Genomic DNA, 12,222 nt, shown 5'->3' on the forward strand with positions numbered 1-12,222 from the left:
AAACTGTAAAACTGCATGTCATTACCAGCAGAATAAATCTACACCAGTTTGCCTGACACTTTGCCATCTTTTGTTTAAACATAATAAGTAAAAAAAAAAAAAAATCCTGAAACAGCACATTTGATGGAAGGTTTTTTCATTTTTTCACAGTGCGGAACTCGATCGGCGTCTCTGGCCGCTCGCTGTCCGGTTCCAACCTATTTTTTAATTCTCATTTTAAAGTACCTGTTCTTCGTATTTGAATTTTCTGCGTATGAGGACCGCCGGGAGGGCAGGATACGGCACGGCGTAGCATACAGTTAAACCATCATCATCCGGCGAGAGACGGGGTCAGGAGCCAAGCAGCCATTTGCATGTGCTGGCAGGAGCGTTTAAGTTGACAAATAGGATCTGTGGGGAGACTGCAACCACCTGGCATTTAGTTATTAACAACTCTTTCAGGGGTGATTTATTTGAGAGGGGCATTGCTATTAGAATATAATTCTAAAAATTAGCCCTGTTTAGGCATAAGGCCTTGGCTAGGCTGACCTCTTAATATACTTATAATGATGCCATTTACCATATAGATCTGAAGCGGAGCTCTCCGCTGAATATGAGTGAAGGAACCGGGCTGAGCGCGGACTTGCTCGCGTGGCACCATTTTCAGTACGTACTGGATGGGCAGGTGACGCGCGCCCACGCACACGCACACACGCGCACACACACACACACACACACACGCACACACACACGCTCACTCATTTCAGCCCCTACTGCTTTTACGCACTTACAGCCGAGGCATCATTCTCAGATTGAGCAAGTGTCCGTTTGCCTGCTCCCTCCACAGCATTAGCCCTCAATAAAGTATTTAGCTCCGTTCCCAAAGTAAAAAGTGCTCTCTATTGTGATAATGATGAAAGTGTCATTTTTAAGCTACAGCAGTGTTTTTCATCGGTATTTTAGCGAAACTATTTCAGTATTGATTTAGATTGTATGCAAATATACATACTTTATTCATAGTCTGTACGATATATCAATATTTCTAAATATGTATACACTATGTAGACTATACAGCTATACATTACATGAACTATACAGAGTAACTGCTGCGTTAACTAAATTTTTTTTAACGAACTGCGTAAAACAGTTTCCCGTAACATCAGTTTCAAGCATTTCCACTGACTTCGGCCAGCTCCGTTTGCTTACGTGCCCAGGAATGAATCGCAACAAAAACGTACCATAATTTGTCATGGCTGTATTTAGCGCGCAAGCAGGATCTCCCTTTTGTCAGTACGCAGCCAGGTTTTTATTGCTATAGACCTACAGCGCTGGTACGCGTTTGCATTACAGTATATTACCATAAGGACAAAAGCTGCACTGCTTGACCAGAGCTACCACCTCCACACTCCGAAGCAAAAATTAAAAAGGACTATGGAGCAATCTGTCTATGTCCCCAGGGCTCCATTGCCTGCCTCAGTCTTAGTTATTATATTCCACACCCATAATCAGCGTCTGCAATTACAGCGTATCCGTTAGTGGTTGTCTGACAACTTTCACACGTTGGCTTTGCGGCCCTGAACCGATTCACGAAATGAAAAATGTGTTAAATAGACTCCGAGCGTTTAGCCGTTTGCTCAATGATTCGTCATTTAGCTATATTGCTTTTGCGATTAACAACTTAAAACGTGCGCGTACCGGCCGGAGTACACGTCGCATTCGGCCCGTGGAATCTCTGTCGGCGCTGAGCCGAAACCAAACGGGGGCTCGTGCACGAACGCAGGGCTCTGAATCAGATAAAACTAATTAAACTGCGAAAGAATCCTTCATTTACATGATTCTGAATAGTAATTAAGCTCTGGATGTACTCGGATGCCAGCAGAGAGCGTGTCACTTCAGGACAGTTTGTGGTGAAGCCCTGCTTCGAAACGCTGCGCTCAAGTAATAAAAGGCTAACAAGTGAAAGATGATCTCATTAGGTTGCAAAACATATAAAAATTGATTAGTACAAAGTTTGTCCTTTTTAATTTTTGTTAAATACAACCAACTACTGTAATTATGCATAAAACACAGTTGGTGGCTGGGTGCTGAATACATTATCATTCTGATAGATGAGCCTAAATAATCAACACATTAATAATTCATACAGCAATTCATTATGCATGTGAATGCATACTTTGTAGCCACAATAAGCACCTCATCAGCCTGATGCCAACCCTTAGACAATAGAGTTCCATTATTAGTGGCAAACTGGAGTTTACGCTTGTTACGCTGCAACTTGCATTATTTTGTCAAACGTTCATTTGCATTGCAGCTCGCCGCTACCGCCCCGTCTTTAAAGCGGAGCGCTTGAACCGGAGCCGTTACAAGAGGCTGCGTATGATCGCAAGCGCGGTTATAGTTATGTCCCAGTTGGAATTGTGCTTTTATTGCTCGCCAAGACACAAAGTGCCTTAACTGAAAAACTCTCTTCCGCGTTGTCATCCGGATTTGGGGGACACAGCCTCAGAGCTGCCCCCGCTTCAGTTTTGCATCTAGGAGACTCGCACCGAATCATTTACAGTGTTCTCGGGACCCCTGCGTTCCATCCATATTCTGCTCCGTTGGTCTCGGACTGTGAGGTTTTTGGTCGGCTCTCTGCGTAGAGCACCTTTTTCCCTCGTTATACCCCGACGCGTCCCTTCGGTACTTCGCTACGTTGGGCGGCACGTGCGCGCCAGTTGTCGGTGCTGCAGGCCCCAGTGACATTTTCTCTCTGGTCTTCCTGTTTTACAACGATGCCCGATAGGAATTTGAACTTGGGTCCGGACCTTCTATTTCTGAAATACACAAGAAGCTGTATGGCTGTGCAGTGCAGCTGGCTGTGCATGCAAATATTAGATTTGTAATTTCCTTTTGCTCTCCCTCTCTAACCGTTTGCCGTAAGCAATCAATATGTGACATGTTCCATTGGCTAGTTCTGTCATGCAGCTTTTCCTGCAAGATATTTTTGACTCCAACAAATCGGTGTATTCAATGCGATGTGACTGGAACTTTGTGAAACTCTTGTGGTTGTACTTCTATTGCGGCTTTAATAACATACATATAATGCTGTGTGTTTGTGTCTGCAGAAAGACATGACTCAGAGTTCCTGTAATTGTTCACGGCTTACAGTCTAGGGAACAAAACACTCATGAACATACCTCAGTTTCCTCATAGTCAGCCGGGTTTGGAATAAAATCACGCAGAAATATAGTGTAAGTGGTGAAGTTAAATTAATTATCTCGTTGTAAAATTGACTCTCCAGGTTTAATCTAGCAGATACACATGAAATACCCGTTCTTTGAGTATTATAAAATGTCCTGGATATAAACGACAAGGACAATGACTTGTGCACAGTCTGGCCCTTAATCTTCTTTGTACACACACACACACACACACACACACACACACACACACATTTTCCGAACCGCTTGTCCCATACTGGGTCATGGGGAGCCTGAGCCCAACACGGCAGCTCAGGGCGTGGGGCCGGAGGGGGAGGGGACGCACCCAGGATGGGACGCCAGTCCGCCGCAAGGCACCCCAAGTGGGACTCGAACCCCAGACTCACCAGAGAGGGGGACCCGGTCCAACCAACTGCGCCCCCCTACCTTCTTTGTAAATGTAAAAATTTATCTGCATGAAGCGGCTGCTATTGCATAATTCTTTCTTCCTCTCTCTCCTTCTCCTCTCTCAAGATATACATTTTTAATGGTTGTTTTCATATTTTGTTACTCTTAAGTAAAGCTTACTTATAAGTAAAGATTACATATACATTCATGTGTACACAACATCTGACAGTGTAAGATATGAGGTAAATGTAAGTAATCACATCCCCCTGAAGTCTGGACCACTGTGATACAGCACAGAACATAAGCAGAGCTACAAAAGGAGGAGTAGTACAAAGATTATAGAACAGGTTTTTTCCCTAATAGAACAAGACACCCAAATGGAAAATTAACTCTGAGAGAGACCACAGCATCAGGATAAAATGTCAATTGTTCTTCTAAACCACTTGCTGATGAACCTGAAAGCATTGGCATGTTTTATGGAGTTGATTAATAAAAGAAATTTATTACACAAATCCTTCAGTTGACAAGTTAAAATACTTCTTCACTCTTCATTTCTCCCCAAAGATCTCTGCTCTCTCAGGTTGAAAAAATTCATTAGACTGCCTCCAGTGTAGCCATCCAAACAAGGGGGTGATTGTGCTTTCTGAAGCAAGCACAGGGAATCATTAGTAAACTCGTTTGTTTGGGGTATCATTAACTGAACAATCGCTCAGGATGTCCCGGGAGGCCCACTGACCTTTGCTCGAAATCTTTCAGTCATTCGTCAGAAAATATCAGCTCCTAATATGCTTGTGGATACCAGTTTTAAGACAAGGTGTTAATGAAGTAACGATTGTTTGTTTTTTAAATACCTGCAGTAAGGCAATGTAGCCATGGGCTGAGCTTAATAACCTTTTACGTTTACATTTCCTCGGACTTGTGACTTAAGTACAGTCTCTTCTAATTATTCATTTGTTTTTTTACTGTCTGATATTAAAAAAAAAGATCTTCCATCCAGTTGATGCATTGAATTTGCAATTATATTTTGTTTTACCATACTGTACAGAAGGGACAATTAATTAGTCTATTGACAGTAGTAAAATACAGTACTTTTACTGGAGCAACTCAGGCTAAGGATCTTATTCAACACTACCACTCTACTACTGAGGAGAAGTGCTTAAACTAGCAAACATTTGGGCAACAATTCCACATATTTAACTGTGACAGTACCTACAGCTCCATTGCTTAAACGTATTTAGCTGACACTTTTTTCCAGATTAGCTTGCAGCGATTTACCCATTTATACAGCAGGGCAATTTTTACTGCAGCAACTGAAGGTAAAAGCCTTGATCAAGGGTACTAGTGCAAGACGTGGGATTTGAACCTAAAACTTCTTCAGGTGGCACAGTGAGTAGCGCTGCTGTCTCACAGCACCTAGGTGGTGCAAGAGAATGGGGGTTTGATCCCTGCTCAGTCTGTGTGGAGTTTGCATGTTCTCCCTGTGCCTGTATGGGGTTACTTGGCGTGCTCTGGTTTCCTCCCACAGTCCAAAGACATGCTGTTCGGGTTCACCCATAGTGTGTGAGTCACAGAGAGAGAGAGAGAGAAAGAGAGAGAGAGAGAGAGAGAGAGAGAGAGAGTGTGTGTTCCACTGATGTATGGATGAGTGACCCAGTGTAAGTAGTGTATCTAGCAGTGTAAGTCACCGCGGTGAATAAGGTGCGTGGACTGATAACGCTACATAGAGCTCATTGGAAGTCGCTTTGGAGAAAAGCGTCTGATACATGAATAAATGTAAGTAAGGCAGGAGCTCTGACCGCTGCACCACATGCCATCTAATACTACAATTCTCAGTAAAGACTACTTTCTCAGGGTGCATAATCCAACAGAGGCTGTCTAGCAACCCAGCTGCATCTCTTACTTGCTTTCTTTTAAATCGAGGGATATGTATTCAGTATTTCAAAAAGAAGTATGCCAAGTAGACTGCTGATGTCATGAACAGTGCACACGCACTAAATGGATGTTATTGCTTCTACAACGTGGCACATAGGCACAAAACGCTGTGACGCTAACATGCCAAAGAAAGGCACAGAGAAAATCCATCGCGCTATTATTTATTGGATGGCAGAGCATTAACTAAACCGATGTCAAGGTCCACCTGTAACCTCTCTCTCCAAAGCCAGGATAGTGAATTATGCGTTTTGCTGGCTTGAGGGTCAAGTATAGGACAGCTTTTCTTCTTCCTTATTATGAACTACTATTTATTACTTGGGAGAAACTGCGCTATAAAGAAAATGGATGGAAAATGAGAGAATTCTTTGGACTTTTTTACAGGCCGGTCTGCATTATATGATATAATATTCTTGCTTTGGTCACAAGGTGTGGACATGTTACCTTCTCAACTAATTAATTCATTTCAAAATACAACATTGCGACACTTCTTTACTAACTGTTACGTTGTAACAAGTATTCTTCGTTCTTTGTATTCATTTTGGGTCTTGTAATCTCTATACCAGCCGATAAAACCTTTTATGCCAAGAAATGACGAAACGGCCATTTTTGATCCCAACATGATTGATGATGATCTAATTTCGACGGTTTTCAGCAGCCTTGCTTCATGCTTACTCGGTTTTTTCAAGTTTCGTTGCACTTACTTAGTATCATCAATACGAGAAAAACGAGTAATGTCAGAGTTAGTAAGTAAACGCATCATTCGTTTGAATTTAAAATTGACATAAGTAAGCAAGTAAGTGCGAGCTCAGCGTGGTGGACAACAACGGAACTCCGAGGCTCCCCGTGTCAGCGAGTCAATGTCCTACAGTAGTAGTTCCACCGAGTTTTACATTTAAGAGCTTATTTGTGCATTCTTAAAGCATATATCGATTTAAAATCTGCCCGCTCCTCTTCATTGTTTATTTTCCACCTGTCGTAGTACGGAAAATCGAGAAGTAGTACAGCGCAGGAACTAAGTCATCCGGAATGTGTTTCCACTCGGAAGGAAATAGAAGGGCACCTACGCCGGTACCAGATTGTGCCGTTTGCAAAGCCTAGTAGTTCTTTGGGTTGTTTAGTGTTCGTAAATTAGCATGCAAGGTAAATCGTTATACGAAAGTGCCAAAACCTGTATTCAGCTGAAATTCGATGCTAAAATAGGCGAATACAGCAGGCAGCCGCGGAGTCCTGCGCGCCAACCGCACAGTCAGTTGATGTTGTTTTGGCACAGTCAGTGTGACTCACTCACTGTGTCACGTCGTCGTGGGCTCCGGATGATGTTCATCATGTTCATCATCATGTTCATCATCATGTTCATCATCATGGTCTCAGTGACAGAGTCGACGATCATATGTGTTTTACTCTGGACGAGTGCAGCTAAGTGTCGTGATGAACTCGTCGCAAGGCTTCGCGGCCCCTAGACTTATAATCTGGAGAAGATCCGTTTCTCCCTGCTATTTATTTTATTTGCTAAGAAAGTTAATGCAAATATTATTTTTGAGCCCAGTCTACTTTTCTGCACTGGGGACGTAAAACGAGTAAATTGCACAGTAGTGACCACCTGGCATTCATGCTGCTCACTCAGCAGTCTGTACCTGCGTGTTAAGGATGCATACTCATACTCATATTATATATACTCATACTGTCAAGCATGTTTGATGCAGCATTGTTTTCCCTTGTAGTGATCACGGAGGCTCTGCGCCATATCCATGGCGTATTTCTGAAAGTTCTGCTGTTCCCCAGCACGTTCCGGAAAGCGGGGCTACGTCCCTGCGCCTCGGAGGTGCTCACGCGCCATCTGCTGCAGCGCAACCTGCCACCCTGGACTTCGTTTTGCGTGCGCTACGGCGACGTTTCCAACGATCAGTTCGGACTGTCCAACTTCAACTGGGAAGTCGCCGGGGCCAACTACCACATCCTCAGGACCGGCTGCTTCCCTTTCATCAAGTACCACTGCACCAAAGCGCCGTGTCAGAACCTGGAGCTAGAAAATAAGTTCTTCGCCGTTCTCAAGTTCGTCAACCTCGGTTCGTGCCGAGAGCAGAAATGCAAATGGCTTCGCGCCCTCGCCTTAATGTTTTTCCTCATCTCTTGCGTTTGTCTTTCTCGGCGCTTCTTTATATTCTGAATGCAGTGCTTTTAATCCACGGTGTGGTGTAAGTACTCTACTTAGACCTTGTCTCTCCCTCTCAGGTGTTCCGTCGCTGGCCTACGGGCTCGGCTCTTGGCTCATGCTTGGAGCATCGGAGACGGTGAAGACGAGCCTTGGCCCTGTCACCGTGTACTTCCTGTATAAAGAGAGAGAAGGGGCCCGGTATTGATGACGGATAATGGCTCTGTAAGACACACATGTATTTAGTTGCTTCCTAATAGTTAAAAGGCATCACATTTAGGATTTTCCTGAAGAAAGCCTTCAAAGTGTAACATCTTGTTCAAGCAATATTCGCTACATACGGACTTTGTTTTATGTTGAAACGCCACATTGTTTGTCGTAATATGATGCATGTCACACATCTACTGCTATATTAAAAAATACATATATGATTATTTACAAATTATATGTGATACCCATGCATATGTGATACATGCCCACTCTCTCTTCTGTCTCCAGGAAGTTGTCTTACTGAGATGTTTTAATGTTTTAGCAAAGATTTGAACTTCAGGCACACTTTGGATTTGAACGTAATTGCAGCGTATACCAGAACTGTTTTTGCGTATCCAGTTCATTTGAAAACTGAGTATTTTTCACAGCAGATTTAAGTGCATCAAATTATATCCGGAGAAGAAAACTAAATTATTACGCACTGTGTGAGTTGTGCTCTTAAAAAGGAATGGTATCGCCTGCTAATTTGCTGCTATTCTTGAATTCAGGATTTTGGGTTTTGTAATTTATTGAACACATTCCTTTCATGTGTCCTGAATCATATTTATATATTTAACTTTCACAATAAATCTCTTTCTAAGGAACACTTTACGTTTCCATTTTTGTAGGTTTAGTATGTCGGTGACGAATTTCAACGTCTGCCTTGAAATATATCAACAGGAATAATGTTTGATTTGTAAACTGGCATACATGCAATGTGCTGTATTTTTGCAATATTAAACTGAATTTGAAACAAAGATATGCATTGTATAACAACAAACAAAAAGTGTGCACTGTACAAGGTAGGTTTTTTAAGTCAAAATTAGTTTCCAAAGAGCATGTGCAATAAAAAGATATTACGAAAAGTGTAAGAGCAAAGTAGCTATGTAAGTACATTGATTATATTTAAACGGGAAAAAACATCAAAGGTTACGTGAAACTACAGCTTAATGTGTATTATGTCTGTTTTGGCATTATATGGTAGCTGCTTTCCCACCTTGGTTTGCGTTTTATCGTGTTTTCTACACTTTTGCTTCTTCTGTAGTGTTATTTTAAATGACAAGTGTTTTCTTCAATACTTTCTCAGTCAAAAGAGAAAATTTGTAAAAAAAAAAATAAATAAATAGATGAAATGCTTGAGCCCAGTATCCTCTATTTTTCATGTTCTCATTTGCTGTTCCCTTCTTAATGCACAAAGTTAAATAACTGCAGCTCATATGTTTAAAGTGAAATTGTGCTCACTCACAGCTAAGCACCTTGTCAATAGTGAGCACTCTGGGCTGGTGAGGGTATGGGCCAGATGAAATGGTTTTTAATTACTAGACAGTAAATGTGGCCTTTGTTCAGGTCCTTCTCATTCCATCTCCTCCACCTTGCCAACTCAGGACTTTGATTTCTAATAATGTGGATTGCTGAGTTGGCGTACCTGTTACTCCACAGAAGAAGCCCCTTCTACTTTTCCTTTAGAGATTCCATTTGACAAACTGTGCATGGATTCCTATCCCCAGTCTCCCATGCTGTTCAAAGCATTAATCACAGGACTTGACTTTCCTGCCTTGTCCCCTCCTTCTCAGTAACAATTAGGGAAAGTAATAATTTCTTGTATTACATGGAAATCAATGGACCTTCTGCTCTTTTGCGGTTAAAAACCCTGACGGATGAGCAGGGGCCAGGCAGAGTCGATGGCTGGGGTTTAGAGATCATGTTCCTGGGTCTGATATTAGTGCTGACTGATGTGTTGCTGTCGTCAGGCAGTGTTTCAACTGGTACAAGGATGTGTGTATATATTTATACTGGTAGAGGATGCAAACATTGAGTCTCAGGAGTGGAGCAGTGATGACAACTGCTTATCCCTAAATATAGTCTGACATCAGAGCAACCAACCCTGGGTTATAATTACAGATGAATCATACCACTAATCATTACCAATAAGATGCCCCCGGTGATGGAGCTTTTAAAAACAAAGGAAGAAATATGACCCTTTGTTTCAGACCGTTTCTCTTTTTCTTGGCGCGGGGGTCAGTACATGACACTCACCGTCACTGCTCTTTCATCTTTTGTGAAGCTAAAGTGTGGGCATTGAGAGCGCTCAGGTTGGCACTCCTTAATTACTCATTGAAGATTAAAACGCTTTCCATTTTGCATTTTGCATTCCATTCACCGTCACTAGGTAGCAGGTAAAAGCGCTGAGCTTCGGCTTTGTTTCACTGAACCGGAAAGCCGATTCATGCCTAAGAAATGTAAGCCTCGGTGTCCTCCTTAGTCTGCAATCACGCTTGTTTTTAGGGCGGCTCAAGCTGGACACCTTTGACTATACAAAGTAGAACTGGGTGGAACAGGGGCTTGACATTGTGCATAACCCTGAGTCAACAATCGTGGTATTGTAAATTCAGGGAAAATTAATTTTCCTAAAAGGCCAATATCCAGTAGGGACATGCAATCAAACTCCATGTCTGCTGATGGAGTGATTGAATTGCCACTCAAAAAATATGATAATGACATACGTAGGTGTCACATGAGCTGTCTTACAATTTCAATTTCATCCTAATGATCTATATTGTGCTAAGATCTCTCAATACTAATGCTGTTTATGTGTAATGTGGAAACTTAATTTTAACAGAGACGAAGACTGATGGACAAAGGTGATATTTTTGATAATCCTATTATTTCACAAAAGTTTAAAGTTCAGTTAACATTCCGGCTTTTTAATAGAATAAATGTGCATTGAGGAGAACATTACACACACACACACACATTTTCAGAACCACTTGTCCCATACGGGGTCGCGGGGAACCGGAGCCTACCCGGCAACACAGGGCGTAAGGCCGGAGGGGGAGGGGACACACCCAGGACGGGACGCCAGTCCATCGCAAGGCACCCCAAGTGGGACTCGAACCCCAGACCCACCAAAGAGGAGGACTGTGGTCCAACCCACTGCGCCACTGAGGAGAACATTAGTTTAGTATAATAGTAGGATAATCACTTTGAGTTTTCTGTGAAACAAAACAGTATTGTCTAGCTTGAAATAATCTAAATCATTGCCCAGTAAAACTCTTTAAAGTACAGCGAGAGTAAACAAGTTTTAAAGGACTTAACCAGAATGTTATGGCCAAGTTTGTTTTATAACATTAAAGAACAATTTACGAGAAAAAGAGTACAATGAATTGATCGATGTCATCAGTACAATTCACTAGTAAATGTCAGCTGTTTCATTTCAGTGTTTCTTGCCTTCTGAGATCTACAGACATTCGGTAGCGCATCATAGACCATCTGTAATATCCTATAAGGAAGTTGTACTGAAGTGAAGTACAGCCTACAGCTGTAAAAATACTGAGCAGCACGGTGGCACAGTGAGTAGACTTGCTGTCTCACAGCGCCTGGGTGGTGCGAGAGGGACGGGTTAAATCCCTGCTCAGTCTGTGTGCAGTCTGCATGTTCTCCCCATGTCTGCGTGGGTTTCCTCCCGGTGCTCTGGTTTCCTCCCACCACCCAAAGACATGCTGCTCAGGTCCCCATAGTGTGTGAGTGACAGAGAGAGTGTGTGTGTTCCACTGATGTATGGTTGAGTGACCCAGCGTAAGTAGTGTATCGAGCAGTGTAAGTCACGGTGGTGAATAAGGTTTGCGGGCTGATGACACTAAAGTTCGTTGGAAGTCGCTTTGGAGAAAAGTGTCTGCTAAATAATTAAATGTTAATGCATGACTGGTAGGCCTATGTCTCTTTGAATGGAGAAAACAACCAATTAGGAACTCAATAATAAAAACTGCACAACCTTTGCATTCCAAACTTTTGGCTAAATTTTGAATTTAGAAAAAAATCAAATTTTTAGAAAATGTTCACTGGGGAGATGTGTGGGCTGTAACACTATTGTGTCTCAAAGGTATTTAATAATAACATATTAACTTATGTACCGTGGGAAGAAAGGTGTCAAACTTGTGAGTTAGTGTCACCTACTCTTCCACAACCTGCAAAAAACATAAATGTAAAACGTAGTGTCAGTGACAGTATCATTTAAATTTTTGTAATAGTAATACTATTAAAAAATTACACTAGTATGTTAAGGTACATGAAATTCATTACTGAAATAATTTAATCAGCTTTATTAACCTTTCTCTCTGTTCCTTTAGCGAACTAGAACAACAAGATACAGTACGTACTGTATACTCAATACCTGACTGAGTTCAGAATGACATCATATAAACCCACACTAAACTCCGCCTACATGTAACAAAGCCATATTGACAGAATTATTTCCGGGTCATATTCTTTAGCTTCCGGTGCACTTCCTGTATTTTGAATTTTTGGGGATTTCACCGCGTA

General features: G+C 42.1%; 1 protein-coding gene across 2 annotated transcripts; it reads left to right on the forward strand.

The window, feature by feature from the left end:
* The first annotated feature begins 6,167 nt into the window (after window positions 1–6,167).
* Window positions 6,168–8,427, forward strand: c11h15orf61 (chromosome 11 C15orf61 homolog). Of its 2 annotated transcripts, none has more exons than XM_018752564.2 (3): window positions 6,168–6,244; window positions 7,223–7,567; window positions 7,734–8,427. In XM_018752564.2, coding segments are annotated over exons 1-3 (474 nt in total). In that variant the 5' UTR covers window positions 6,168–6,243; the 3' UTR covers window positions 7,862–8,427. The 2 variants fall into 2 exon arrangements, with proteins under 2 accessions (XP_018608080.1, XP_018608078.1); XM_018752562.2 differs by lacking the exon at window positions 6,168–6,244 and adding an exon at window positions 6,528–6,641 and having other exon boundaries at window positions 7,734–8,421.
* The last annotated feature ends 3,795 nt before the right edge of the window (window positions 8,428–12,222 follow it).

This window comes from Scleropages formosus, chromosome 11, assembly GCF_900964775.1.
Source record: "Scleropages formosus chromosome 11, fSclFor1.1, whole genome shotgun sequence".
Lineage (NCBI taxonomy): Eukaryota > Metazoa > Chordata > Actinopteri > Osteoglossiformes > Osteoglossidae > Scleropages > Scleropages formosus.